General features: G+C 45.3%; 6 protein-coding genes across 6 annotated transcripts; 2 read left to right on the top strand and 4 right to left on the bottom strand.

The window, feature by feature from the left end:
- Nucleotides 1–293: 293 nt before the first annotated feature.
- AOL_s00215g170 (uncharacterized protein) lies at nt 294–1,978 on the bottom strand (the record flags this gene model as incomplete). Its single annotated transcript, XM_011129372.1, has 3 exons — nt 294–832; nt 1,040–1,731; nt 1,857–1,978. 3 exons carry the CDS (start codon nt 1,976–1,978, stop codon nt 294–296), a joined length of 1,353 nt encoding a protein of 450 aa, XP_011127674.1.
- An 881-nt stretch (nt 1,979–2,859) lies between these two features.
- On the top strand, nt 2,860–3,464 carry AOL_s00215g169 (uncharacterized protein; the record flags this gene model as incomplete). The annotated part of the gene is made up of 4 exons (XM_011129371.1): nt 2,860–2,904; nt 2,969–3,029; nt 3,132–3,261; nt 3,329–3,464. 4 exons carry the CDS (start codon nt 2,860–2,862, stop codon nt 3,462–3,464), a joined length of 372 nt encoding a protein of 123 aa, XP_011127673.1.
- Nucleotides 3,465–3,960: 496 nt separating this feature from the next.
- Nucleotides 3,961–5,188, top strand: AOL_s00215g168 (uncharacterized protein; the record flags this gene model as incomplete). Its single annotated transcript, XM_011129370.1, has 4 exons — nt 3,961–4,024; nt 4,089–4,529; nt 4,662–4,967; nt 5,109–5,188. 4 exons carry the CDS (start codon nt 3,961–3,963, stop codon nt 5,186–5,188), a joined length of 891 nt encoding a protein of 296 aa, XP_011127672.1.
- Nucleotides 5,189–5,377: 189 nt separating this feature from the next.
- Nucleotides 5,378–6,231, bottom strand: AOL_s00215g167 (uncharacterized protein; the record flags this gene model as incomplete). Its single annotated transcript, XM_011129369.1, has 2 exons — nt 5,378–5,811; nt 6,009–6,231. 2 exons carry the CDS (start codon nt 6,229–6,231, stop codon nt 5,378–5,380), a joined length of 657 nt encoding a protein of 218 aa, XP_011127671.1.
- A 1,209-nt stretch (nt 6,232–7,440) lies between these two features.
- On the bottom strand, nt 7,441–8,655 carry AOL_s00215g166 (uncharacterized protein; the record flags this gene model as incomplete). Its single annotated transcript, XM_011129368.1, has 2 exons — nt 7,441–7,584; nt 7,654–8,655. The coding sequence occupies 2 exons, from the start codon at nt 8,653–8,655 to the stop codon at nt 7,441–7,443; spliced, it is 1,146 nt and encodes a 381-aa protein (XP_011127670.1).
- Nucleotides 8,656–9,749: 1,094 nt separating this feature from the next.
- On the bottom strand, nt 9,750–11,505 carry AOL_s00215g165 (uncharacterized protein; the record flags this gene model as incomplete). The annotated part of the gene is made up of 6 exons (XM_011129367.1): nt 9,750–10,219; nt 10,291–10,760; nt 10,813–11,149; nt 11,219–11,323; nt 11,386–11,430; nt 11,493–11,505. 6 exons carry the CDS (start codon nt 11,503–11,505, stop codon nt 9,750–9,752), a joined length of 1,440 nt encoding a protein of 479 aa, XP_011127669.1.
- Between the last annotated feature and the right edge of the window lie 863 nt (nt 11,506–12,368).

Genomic DNA, 12,368 nt, shown 5'->3' with positions numbered 1-12,368 from the left:
CTCTTTCTTTCTTTCTTTCTTACTACACGGCGTAGTCAGGACTACGTTTTTGATGAATTCCTCCCTGTTATCCGTTATCTTTATTCAAGGCAATGTCACATTCGTTTCCAAGCTAAAAGTCTGTCGTTTTTTTCATTCTTTTTTTCAACAAAAAGATTTATATCGACTTAGACTACTACTGCTGTTAATTTTGATTATAAAAACCAGCGGGGTTTTTGGAGATCAAATGTGTAAATTATAAAAATCGAGCGATTTATTTATTTACTGGTATCCTTTTTTTTCTTTTCTCTTTTTTATCTATTGTTCACAGGCCAGTCTATCTTACCTGCCCCCAGCGTGGACCGTCTACAACCGTAACACCGTCTCTCCTTCAACCCTTCCTCGCCCTCCGGCGGCTCGAGGCAGTATATCCTCGCATCCGCATCGCCCACAATACCGTCATTACCATTACCACCACTACTGCTACCCTCCCCACCCTCAACATCATCTCTAACCACATTCCTAAGCTTCCTAACTCTAGGATCTTCATCCATCGGCAACCCACAAATCTCACAAAGCCCCAACCTTTCGACCCTATCCCTATCATCCGCAAACTCCAACTTTGCAGCAGTCTTTACAACGTTAGTAGACAAATGGGCGTTAGAAACATCATCGAAGAATTTCAGCATTATTTCGTCTATGGTCTGGTTTTTGGCCTTGATGGGTGGCTTTTGTGGGGATGTTGCGGTTTCCTGGGAGATTATTGAGTAGGGCCAGAGGGAGATGAAGGTTGTGTAGGATATTATTTCTGATTTTGAGAGTTCGCGGAAAGGGCGGACGATTTTCGCAGAGCCTTTTGTGGGAGGGAGGGTTAATATATTGGTTTTGTTTGATGAGCTGGTTCTGGGAGTGGTATATGTTGATGTTTTTTGAAGGCTTTAGAAGGAGAGTATCTTAGGTTGACTTAGATACTACCAAAGCGTACAAAAAGTATTTCCGTATACTATTACCACAGAAGCTAGGATGAAAAAGAAAAAAGAAGAAGGAGAGAGTGGCGTACCATATGGTGTTGGACCATCTGATATCAGCCACGGCAGCGCATGCCCACGGCCTTTCGTGACCTCTGCTAACACCATAGCGGCCATCTTTGTCATCGAATCGGCAAAGAATATGGCTTCACAATCCCTCTGTTTTGCGAGTTCGATGATCAATCTTGTTCGGAGGATGTTTATTAGATCCATCTGTGAGGCTCTGGAGTTGAGAGATGAGAGGAGGGTGCGGAGTTTTGATCGTGGTGGTTGCGATTCTGATGTCGACGATGTTGTGCTTGGGTCGATTGATAGTTCTGATGTTGTGGATATTATTTCATCGACTGGAGTAGTAGATCCTGAGATTGTGTATATTTCTTCCAATGGGACTTTTATAAATTCAAATTGTGTGTATCTTTCTTTTAATTTTTCGAGACATTGGTCTGTTGTTATTGTATTTGCATCTGTGGAGGAGGTGTTTGTAGAAGTATCTCCTGTGACGGCGGTTTCGTCGATATGTACGACGTAAACATCGTATTCCGATCTCCTCGCTCTTTCGACTTGTAAAGCTCTATGCCAGTGTAATGTATCTAATAGAACGGTGGAAGATACGCCTAGTGAAGTTGCTAGTAACAATTTCTTTGTGGTTTGGGAGTGTTTTTTGACACGGTAGGGTTCCATGTGGCGGGTGAATTTTGTGCGGACGTAGATTTGGAAACAGTCTCTATGATTTCCGTTTGTAAGTATATATATACATAGTCACTTTGTATACTTTGTTAATCTATACAAGAGATATAGAAATGTAGAAAATGGTGAATGGTGGGGGGTTTGATGGTGGGGTTCCTTTACCGACAGAGAGCTTCGTGCCGCATGGTTATCTCTGGTGGGTTGAGGTTGCAGCGTTTGCAGAGGTTTTGTGCGGCCTTTTTGGGGAGTTTGGCGATATCCGCCATTGTTACTTCGAATTCCATGATGATGGATAAGATGTCGGATTGATATTAGAAGCTAGATAATGTCCTTTTTTGTAGTTAAGTAGGTCGATGGTTGGCGATGTAGAATAGATGAAGAGAAGAGAAGAGAAAGTGGGATGAAGCTAGCTAAAGTAGAAAGTTGAGCTTGGATGAATCACAAACTCAGAAATTTCATTGGCTGCCGTTTGGGCAACGCAGGTTTTGGAGGCAGTTTGTTGGATATAAAAGACACTACCGTACCATACCATTGCATTCGTTTGAGGCACAAGGTTGATATTATATTCCTGTTCATTCAAATGGAAGTACTTACATATATCTTCTCTGATGAGATCTATCTGACAGAAGTTATTTCATTTACAGTCGAAGCGACCCATATTATAATCAATGGGAGCGGTTAGTATTATAATGAGTACTGACTAGAGAACCCTTTGGCCGTTGTGTATCTTTTGGCAGTCTTCTTCTTCTTCTTCTTCTTCTTCTTCTTCTTGATTTATATTATTCTATTCTATTCTATTTTATTTTATTTTTATAATTATTAAAAAAGATAAAATGAATGAAATGGATACTCGTCCTTAACTATTCAAGTATCAGATATTTTGAAGTTATCATTAATCCAGGCTGGTCGAGTGCCAATTCGCTAAATTTGCCCAGACCGGCACCCACCCAAAAGCCAAACGACCATCGCGTCGACTAAACTGCATCCACCTCACTCACACTCCTCCAAAAACCCGCGAACGCACACTCACACTCACACTCACGCACTCTCATCAACATCCACAACGGGCCCGCTTCAACAAACCTCAATTCGACCCTCCCCGAAGGACCTCTCCGTTACATCATCGCCTTTTCAATAACCTACATTCGATCCTTCCTCCGACACAATGGGTTCCATCGGTATTCCGCTAAAGCTGCTGGGCGAGTCGCAGGTTAGTCATCTCACACGAGCTTGAAGAAAAACAGCTATACAGGTGGCTAATCAATTCATAATAGGGCCACGTCGTCACCCTCGAACTCACGTCCGGCCAGGTCTATAGAGGGAAGCTGCTCGAAGGTACCCTGCCTCCCTCCCCTATACTATCCTACCCCGTTATCGAGAAGGAGAAAAGAAGAAGAAAAAAAATACTAATTATGGAATTCTTGAGGGAAACAACAGCCGAAGATAATATGAACGTTCAGTTAAAAGATATCACCGTCACTGCCCGTGATGGTCGTGTATCGCATTTGGATCAGGTCTATATTCGTGGATCGCATGTACGATTCTTTATCGTGCCGGATATGTTAAGGTGCGTCTGTTATTAACCCTTTTAAAAGCAAGGTTTTTGGTTTTGGCTAACATATAGTTTTTGTTAGAAATGCCCCAATGTTCCGATCGAGAGCGGTTCGTGGACGTGGTGTCGGTATGGCCAGAGGAAGGGCTACAGTTAATAGGGCGAAGACACAGCAGAGACGGGGAGGTGGTGGTGGTGGTGGCGGCGGTGCAAACTAAAAGTCCGTATATTTTTTTCTGATACGGGGAAATATACTGTCAGGCAAAGAAACTCCTATCGGTTGATAACTACATGAACAAGTTTTTTTCCAAGCGGTCATGTATTAAGATTGATACCTACGTTCGGTGGGAAAAAAACAAGCTAGTGGAGAAGATGAATCAAAAGAGAAATTGATACGTTGTGGTGTGTATTCTAGAATGGGACGATATTCACAATAGATATACTTCTCAAGAAGTCTTATATATAATTCTATTCTCTCTCATCGTATGCGTCCGAGATGGTGTTTTATCCATTTCGAACTAAATGTTGAAGTCCATGTTCATCATTGATCCTCTGTCGCCCTCTGTCGCATGGGAATACGAATATCACCCGCCAAGTAACAGCTTACTTAGCTCACACAGCTCCCCTGCCGCGGCTATCACCATCCACCTTCGCCAGCTCCGAATTCTTCAACCTCTACATAAACACCCCCCACCAAAAACTCTCCAGCCAACGATGCCCGAACGAAGAATCCTCCTCGTCGGAAGACGGGACTCGGAAATCCTCCAATTCCTTGAAGGTCCGTATATCATACCCCCCCCCCCCACCAACTCCTAGCTTTTACTAACATATTTCATATACAGCCCTCACCGGTTCCCTCCCCTCCCACCAAACCGCAGATTCCCACGCAGGATTAACCCACTCCCTCACACTGAAAACCCAATACTACACCTCCACAATCCCCATCTGGATCGATGAAATCCTATCCCCGACAGAATGGTCGACAGCCTACTCCTCCCCGGAAGCCAAAGAAGTACGACAAGTCCTCGGTGCGATAATATATTGTTTCAAAAAACCCACCTCTGATTCCGAAATATCCGACAGTATCAAAGAAGATATGAAGGGATTGGAAAAAGTTGTCAAGGCTTGCGGGTATAGTTGGGATGGAGTTTGTTTGGCGGTTACGATGCCTCATAGTATTCAACCGCAGGTTGAAAAGGCGGCCGAGGAGTGGGAGGAGTTTATGATGGATTTTGGGTTTGAGTTTGTGGACTTTGAGTCGAAGGGGAGGAATGATTATGGAGGTAATTTTTCCTTTTCGCCTACCTTACCCACTTATGATATGGAATATTTCTTTTTCATATAAAAATAGAGGGTTTGAAGGGGAAATTGGAGATGCTAACAGATGGCTATTTGGCGGGTGTGTGTGTGTATAGAACCTACTGGCATGGAAAGATTAAAGGAAGCCTTGGAAGCCAACGATTGGAACGCTCCACTATCATTCGGACTCGACGACCTAGACGACGATGAACTCGACGAACTAGCAGGAGAAGATCCAGTCGACCAAGATGGAAATGTGAGAAATGGGTTAAAACTCGAAGCCAACGAAATGGAACAAGAAATGTTCGGTCTCCATCAAGCCATCTTAGAGGAAACGGGTGAAGGTGACGACGACGATGACGACGAAGAAATACAAGTTGAGAACCTGGAGGCTGCTATGCAGAGGTTACAGACTGTCAAAGGTATATATATCTTGTTATCCCTTCTAAATTCAAGGAAGAGATCTATCTATCATTTACCCCCTCCCCTTCTACTTGTTTCTTTCGGGACCCTTCTATGGTTTAAAGTCTAGTTTTTATTAACAATTGTATACCCTGCATTAGATATGGTCGCAGAGCTCCCCGACGACCAAAAACGAGTCTTCGCAGCCAAAGCCGTCGCCGAAGTCATGAAAACCCTCTAGAACCCCTAAAGAAAAAGAGTCGACGAGCAATCCAGCTTTCTTCTAAGCTAACACACACACACGCGCACACACCCAGAGAGAGAAATATATCCACATTACAACCACCACCACCACCAAACCACATAATGGACCACCAATTCCCACCTTCAAAAAGGAAAAGAGAAGAGAGAAGAAGAAAAGCCCCCGCCTTTAATTCCTCATCGGCTTCTTCCCTCTCATCATCTTCCTCCTCTGATGCATCATATGCGTATACATCACATATGCACCGGGCACATAACTCCCATAAAGCACCGCTTTCTCAACCAAAGCCACAACGCCACTAACCCCCTCCAACTCCCCGAGACTTCCATAAATCTCCCAAGCTTCACTTAATATCCCCACCGGGTACAATATGAAAAAAGTATTATACCTCATGGTGGTAAGCCAGGCTGGCGGTTCTCCTTGGAGGTTTCGAGCATAATAGGTGTATCGGATTACTTCGGTGATCGACCAGGCAAGGAGCATGGTCGAGTAGGCTGTGGAGGTACGCATGGATTCGGGACAGAGGTGGAGGATCGGCCAGACGAGGTTTAGACGGGAGGCGACTTGGACTACGGTTGTTGTTAGGGGGGTGCGGACTATGCCTGTATTATATCCGCAAAAAAATAGATTAGTATCATCGTCGTCATCGATTATCATCATATAGCTTCATGGAGTAGTAGTAATGTATAGTGTTTAATAGTAAAAAAACAAATATTCAAGGGGAGAAGGAAAACACTTTTTTTTATATATCTAGAAGCTTATAAAAATGGAAGAAATAGGGAAAGGAAGTAAAAATTACCAGCAAGAGCATGCACGATCTCCATCGTCGCCAAAGTCTGTGTCCATTTCGTATACTCTCCAACACCTTCATACACCTTCTCGGGTCCTTCCCGGATGTTGATCAGTATCGTGCGAACGAGGACTACGGCCCATAATGCGGAGGATAAAGTGTTATAAGCGACTAGATAGTTGGCTTTGAGCTTAAGCTCTTGTCGTTGCTTTGCTGGGGGCCGGGAGGCCATTGTATCTTTTTTTGTTGTATTAGGATTATGTATTAAAGATTATTATTATTGTTATCGTGATTGCTGCTGATAGTTGACTGTAGAGATGGGTTTTGGAAGTCAGGAAGTACGTAGTATGCTGTGATATCGCGATTGGGCGGGTTGGGAAGGTTTGGTTGGTTGGTTGGTTGGCTGGTTGGTTGGCTGGTTAGTTGGAAGGTGTATGTCGATAGAGGGTTAACGTCGGTCGATATCAGCTTAAATTCCCTTCCTTAAGCTTCCTTCTCGCAAGTCAATACAAAAGTCGGCCCGTTGATGAATAGACAAGATCCTCCAGAAGCTTCAAAGATTAGATCAATTGAAATCAAAAAAAAAGGAATGAATGATATCGAATCGAAACACAGTATAATCTATACGCATCAGTATATGTAAGTACCGACTTTTTTTTCTCCCCTTCACTAGTTTCGTTGGGGCGCGCGGCTTTCAACCGAAAATGCAGAACCGTCCACGAAATGCCCAAATTGGCAAGCACCCACATGCTCCCGAGGCCCTTGAGCTTGCTTGCTTGACTTGACAGCTCGCCTGGTCGAAATACACCACGTAGTTCGAAAGAAATCAATAGAAATGGACCGGCCAATGGATCACTGGTATCTAATTTATATCGTTCATTCATTGGTTCTTCTGTGTCTCTCCCCTCCTTCGTCCTCGTCATCTCTCACTAATTCACCGACTCTTCGGTTTTCAGAGGCTTAAAAAACAACCTCACGATCACGGTAAAAAAAAAAAAAGGAACAGAGACGCTAACAAATCAGGAAACAAAAGGAAAGAATTAATACAGTAGAAGGAATGGGTATAAATAAACGCATAAAAGCAGACCAGCGTCAGTCAAAATAGCAGAGGAAGCGGAATATCAGAAAACGCCACGCGATAATGATTACCCTTCACCCATATGAAGAATAAGTAAAGAAAAACCTCCCTGAGAAAGAAACGCCACTTCATGAAGCCCTGAGGTGAGATGGGAAAGAGAAGAATAAAGAGAAAAGGAGAAAGGAAAGTGGAGAGGGGGTGATAAAAGTGCCTGATGTTGTAAAATAAACCGGGATAGTTTCAATCGGGGATTCCAGCAGAAAATTGTTGCGAGCAATTGCATGTAAGTAAGAAGGAAATGAAGGAAATCATAGGCGAGAGAAGAGGGGGGAGTATGTCGAAAACGTTTGGGTGATCCCTTAATCATGGGTATAGTTCCCAGACAAACTTCTTCCCGGTAGTGGCTTGTTTACACCCGTCGATGGCGCAAGAAGGGTACTTGCGTTTTCTCCCTTTTTGGGCTCGAGGTTGACTGAGCATAGCATTTGCACATTCGCCGCAGTAGCACTATATCGAAAATCGAATTGTCAGTATAATCTACTCCCCTAAATACCAAGGGAGGGATATACAACTTACATGGCCACACTTCATTACCCAGATCTGTTTCTTGATGTCATCGTCAGAGTCCCCCAACTCTTGGTCACACATGGAACATCCAATTGCATCCTCGGACTTTGGAGATCTTGTGAACCCTTTTCGAGCCTCCTTGATAGGTGGGTCTTTGCTGTGAACCTGTCCAGTTATTTCGACTTCGTTTTGTGCGGCAAATCCAGGGAGTTGAAACCAATCCAAGTCCCGCCCGGGAGCCTGGAAGAGACCGTTCCTGAGAGGGAAGTTCGGGATATCTGGAGGGTCCCTATGTGGGGCGAGAGGGGCCAAGGGGGCCAGGTGAGAAGCACGATTCTGGGAACCGGCACCGAAGAATCCCAGACGGTGGAAAGGCATGCTGATGTCCCGAACCATCTCTAATATCGAAAGACCTGCGCTAGCTACACCTCCAATGTTAGGCCTAAGTCGTCCAAAAGGGGCGAAGAGTAAATCGTCCAGTGGGGGCTCGTCTGGTGGCGCACCTGCTCTATTGGCGTGATGGTGATGATGGTGATGATCATGGTGGTGATGATGATTATGCTCGTGGCGCGGTGGTTGGAATGGGTCCCTTGAAGGTTGTCGCACTCTGGGCCGGTCGAAGTTTACTTCGATATCGTGAGCCGAAATCTCCTGGTATAAAATCCGTCCAGGTCGTCGCTCCTCGCGGGGATTATCATTTTGGCGAACAGGTGGCGGATCCGGAATTGCGTCAAGATCAATAACTTCAGCATCAGGAGGTCGACTAGCAGGAGTACGGCGGTAACTATCCCTATCCCTTTCTAGCTCTCGTTCTTGTTCCCGTTCTTGTTCCCTGTCTGGATATCTGCCACGACGATCTCTGGCATTATAGGGTGTATGTCGGCGACTAAAACGACCAGGTAGAGTGGTTGCTCGAAGAGGCGGCGAAGGTGATGTAGTCAAGTCGATGATTTCAGGTTGGGGGATCTCTTCGTGGCGGCTGCCTACTAACCCACGTCGTGGTCGACTCATCCTTCCCGCTTGAAAATACGTTCGAGGTTCTGATTTGTTGAAGTTGTTGGAGATTCAGGTGGCAACTACGGTGCTGTAGCGGGGAGCGAGGTATGGTTGAAGTTGGCTGGAGTATGAGGTGAGAGAGAAGAAGAAGAAGAAGAGAGAGGGGAGCAAAGGGTTAAATATGCCAGAGAAATTGCTAGCGTCAAGTTAGTCCAGGCTCCCAGAAAGTGATAATTTTCGAGCACTGTTGGAGGGTATGTATCTACCTAAGTACCCAGCTGTTGGTTGACCTCCTGACAAGTTTCCGTTGCTCAGGCCTGTACCTCCTAAACACCGTCAGGCTAAAAAAAACACTGGAGCTTTTAACTCGAGGTTGATTACTGTCTCATTGAATGTATCGCATGACAGGCGCTTTGCAGGCAAATGGTAATATCGAAGGGTCTGGAAGTGTAGGTAATGGTGTCGTCGAGTAGGTTCAGTGTAGGTGAGGAAGAGGAGGGGGGTTTTCGATTGGACGCTGCGCAGTTTGACCTGAGGTTTTTCACTTTCCAGTTTCCGGAATTAATAGTCCCTACCAGAAACAACAAAACAATTAATTCAATCGAGAGGAGATAGGGACGAGTGGGAATCTACAACGTCAATGGTAAGGTTCTGGTGTCCAAGTGGGAAGGATAAGATGGTAATGTTGATACCAACGTTGTTTGTTGATGCTCAGAGCGAGTCGAGCTGAGTCGAACTGAGTTGAGTTGGGTTGAGGTGGTCGTGAGTCGTGGAGATGCAGTGGATGGAGAAACCAGGATGGCTGTCCGTAACTGTTCAGATGAGGCTTAGTAATCGGCCGAGACTTGGTGGCCAATTCCGTGCCAAGAGCTAGACAAAATGGGATCCGGGTTGCGAAATGGGAATAAGTTTATCTCCTCCTCTTCCTCAGAGATCGACAGAAGATATATATAAAAAAAACATGTTGGGGAGGAAGTAACGTGATTTATTATAGTACATTGCATGACAGCTTGATAATGGAAACAAGGGTCCTCGAATTCTAAATCAAAAAGAAAAGGTCCTGATCATGATCACCAACATCAAGGTGATTGTCCCTTCGTAACGGGCTCTCAATTTCCACCCCCAAGCACCGTAATAGTTCCTTCACTCGATAGAGTGACCAAGGATTCCGCTCTCGCACCCCATGCTACAGCAACTGCTGGGACGGCGCTTTGCAATGGCACGGACCAACTCTTCGATGCCTTCGAATAATGTTGGACTGTAACTCCTTGAGCACCACCTGTCGCGAGGTATTGTCCAGTATAATCCCATGCGATAGATTCAACCACCGAGCCAATCTCAAGGGCCTTGGTCATTTGGCCCTTCCTCAAATCCCAAAGAGATACAGTATTATCCCCCTTGCATGCAACTGCTAGCCAGAATCCATTCTCGGAGAATTTGAGCGACTTAACAGGTCCTCCCAACGGCTCGAACTTAGCCAGCACCTTGTTCTCCCTTGTATCGAAGACTTCAACTGTTGCATTCTGTGTACCTGCTCCAAGCAAGTGACCATCAGGATGGAAATGCGCACTTGTGAGAGCTGTAGTTCTTCGTGTTAGCATCTTTCGTGCCTGGCGTTTGTTATATATATCGGAGTTTATAAGGACTTACCGGAATCAGTGTAAACTTGTGAGACAGCCTTGCTGGCTGCAAGATCATAGAGAACATAGCTCTTGTCAACACCAACCGACCCAAGTAGGCCCCCGCTTGGGTGTGCGCAAATACCGCTAACTTTGCCTGCGTGTCGCTCAAACGATATGCTCTCATTGCCACTTTCCTCCCATAATCTTACGACACCAGATGCAGACGCAGTAATAGGTCGAGCGCCCCACCAGGCCGCGTCAGTGATTGCGCCATCCTGGGAAGGCAGAACCCGCGACAGATTACCTTCCGAGAGAGAATATACTCCAGAAACACCATCGACACCTCCAACCAAAGCTAGATCCTGCGATGCATTCAAAGATATCGAGGCCCCTCCAGGGTACAAAGGCTCAGAAGACGATACGGATGTGAAAGAACCGATTGTATCAGGGACGGCCCAGTCAGCAGGTACAGGTCGTTTACGACGGCCGGCGGAAAGCCTGTATACACAATTAGCACCAAACCTGTCTTTTTCGGATCATAACAACTTACTCGGTATGCGTAGCACTGATTCTCTCAACAACATCCTCGGGGACATCGTTGCTGTCGACTTGCATCTCATCCCCACCAGGCGCTGCTACAACCCCGCTAGCAGTCACCTTGGACAGGGCATCCCTCGCCTCGTCGCGTTCCTTGATCAAGCGTCCAATAACTCTTACAGCTGCATCATGCTGATATAGCGCTGTACTTAGCTCCTGACGCGTCTGGGCAAGTTGTTGTCGGAGGGTATACGTTTCTAAAGCCAATGCATCCCATTCATTCTGGAAAACGGAAAGTAGAGATGGTATCGAGGTGATTGTGGGAGGTCGAGGGCGGACAGTTCGGCTTGCTATAGCACAAACAAATGGTGAGTTTACATGGGTTTCACATAATCTCGTGACTGTTAGCTAGGACGTACTTTTCAGGTCGACGAGGTCCTCGAGTTTGAGCTCTTCGCCTGTTACAGGATCTTTGCCATGTTCTTGGATGTATTGTTCTATTAATCGCTTTTCGAAGACGTGGCCTAGTAAATTATTCATTAGGTTCGAGAACTGGAAACCTGATCCTGTTTGGTTGAAGACTCACCACTCTTCGACGAGATGGCAGGAGTTTGTGGCGTTTCGCCGGAGACTATACAATATTATATGTCAGCCAGGTGTTACATTTGACTACGGGAGGAATGTTCGGCATACTTGCGCACAGCATGGTGATTCAATTGGTGTGAGTGGAAATATCGTGAATATGGAGGTGGAGGATGGAGATGAATTCGAGGTGATGGTGCTGGTCGTGTTTTTTTGCAGGGATCCGGACTGGGCTGGCTCGCACAACGCACCTAGCAAGCCTGCAACCTTCAGTAGCAGCTTCTCGCGAGACTCTTCACTGGCAAGGTACCTAGAAGTATATATAAAGAAGTATACATACATCTAGATAATCCGAATTACGTACATTAAAACCGTCGTTTTTACACTCAAAATAATCTATAGTCTTTCTTTGCTCTGAGTGGTCTTTTCGATATTTTAAACCTTGGGTAGTTGGAATTCGAAAATTAAGCAACCTTCAGGCCGAAAGCCTAACAGACCACACACGCAACCTCGACATTATGTTAAAGATAGCTGTTTTAGTTTTTCGATTCCTACAGAACAATAAAAGATTGAGATTGGCAAGTTGCATTTTGTCATACGTACTTAAGTAGGTTATATATAAGTACATACTGAGCTTCGAACGGGGGGAAGCGACGATATTCCATCAAGTCACAATTAAATTCAAAGGCTCTTTATATAATATTACTTTAGTCCGTTCCTAATCATAATATCACGATCCAAATATGACTTGTGCAGGGAGCCTGAAAACGCCTGATTACGGCCCCAAAGGTGCTGTGGCGTCTAAGTCCAGTCTATGGCGTCCGATTCCTCGGAAGCGATGTCCTTCTCCTTATTGTCTCGTCGCTAGGCTCCTCAGCTATATACTCCCTTCATGAGCTAGTAAGCCCATAAAGATATATCTATTTGAAATGATCGATGGGTCAGCATCCAGAGCCGAGTGGATGCAATGACCTCTAGTTATACAGA

This window comes from Orbilia oligospora (genome assembly GCF_000225545.1).
Source record: "Orbilia oligospora ATCC 24927 unplaced genomic scaffold scaffold00215, whole genome shotgun sequence".
Taxonomy (NCBI): domain Eukaryota; kingdom Fungi; phylum Ascomycota; class Orbiliomycetes; order Orbiliales; family Orbiliaceae; genus Orbilia; species Orbilia oligospora.
This window is presented reverse-complemented; position numbering and strand designations above follow the sequence as displayed.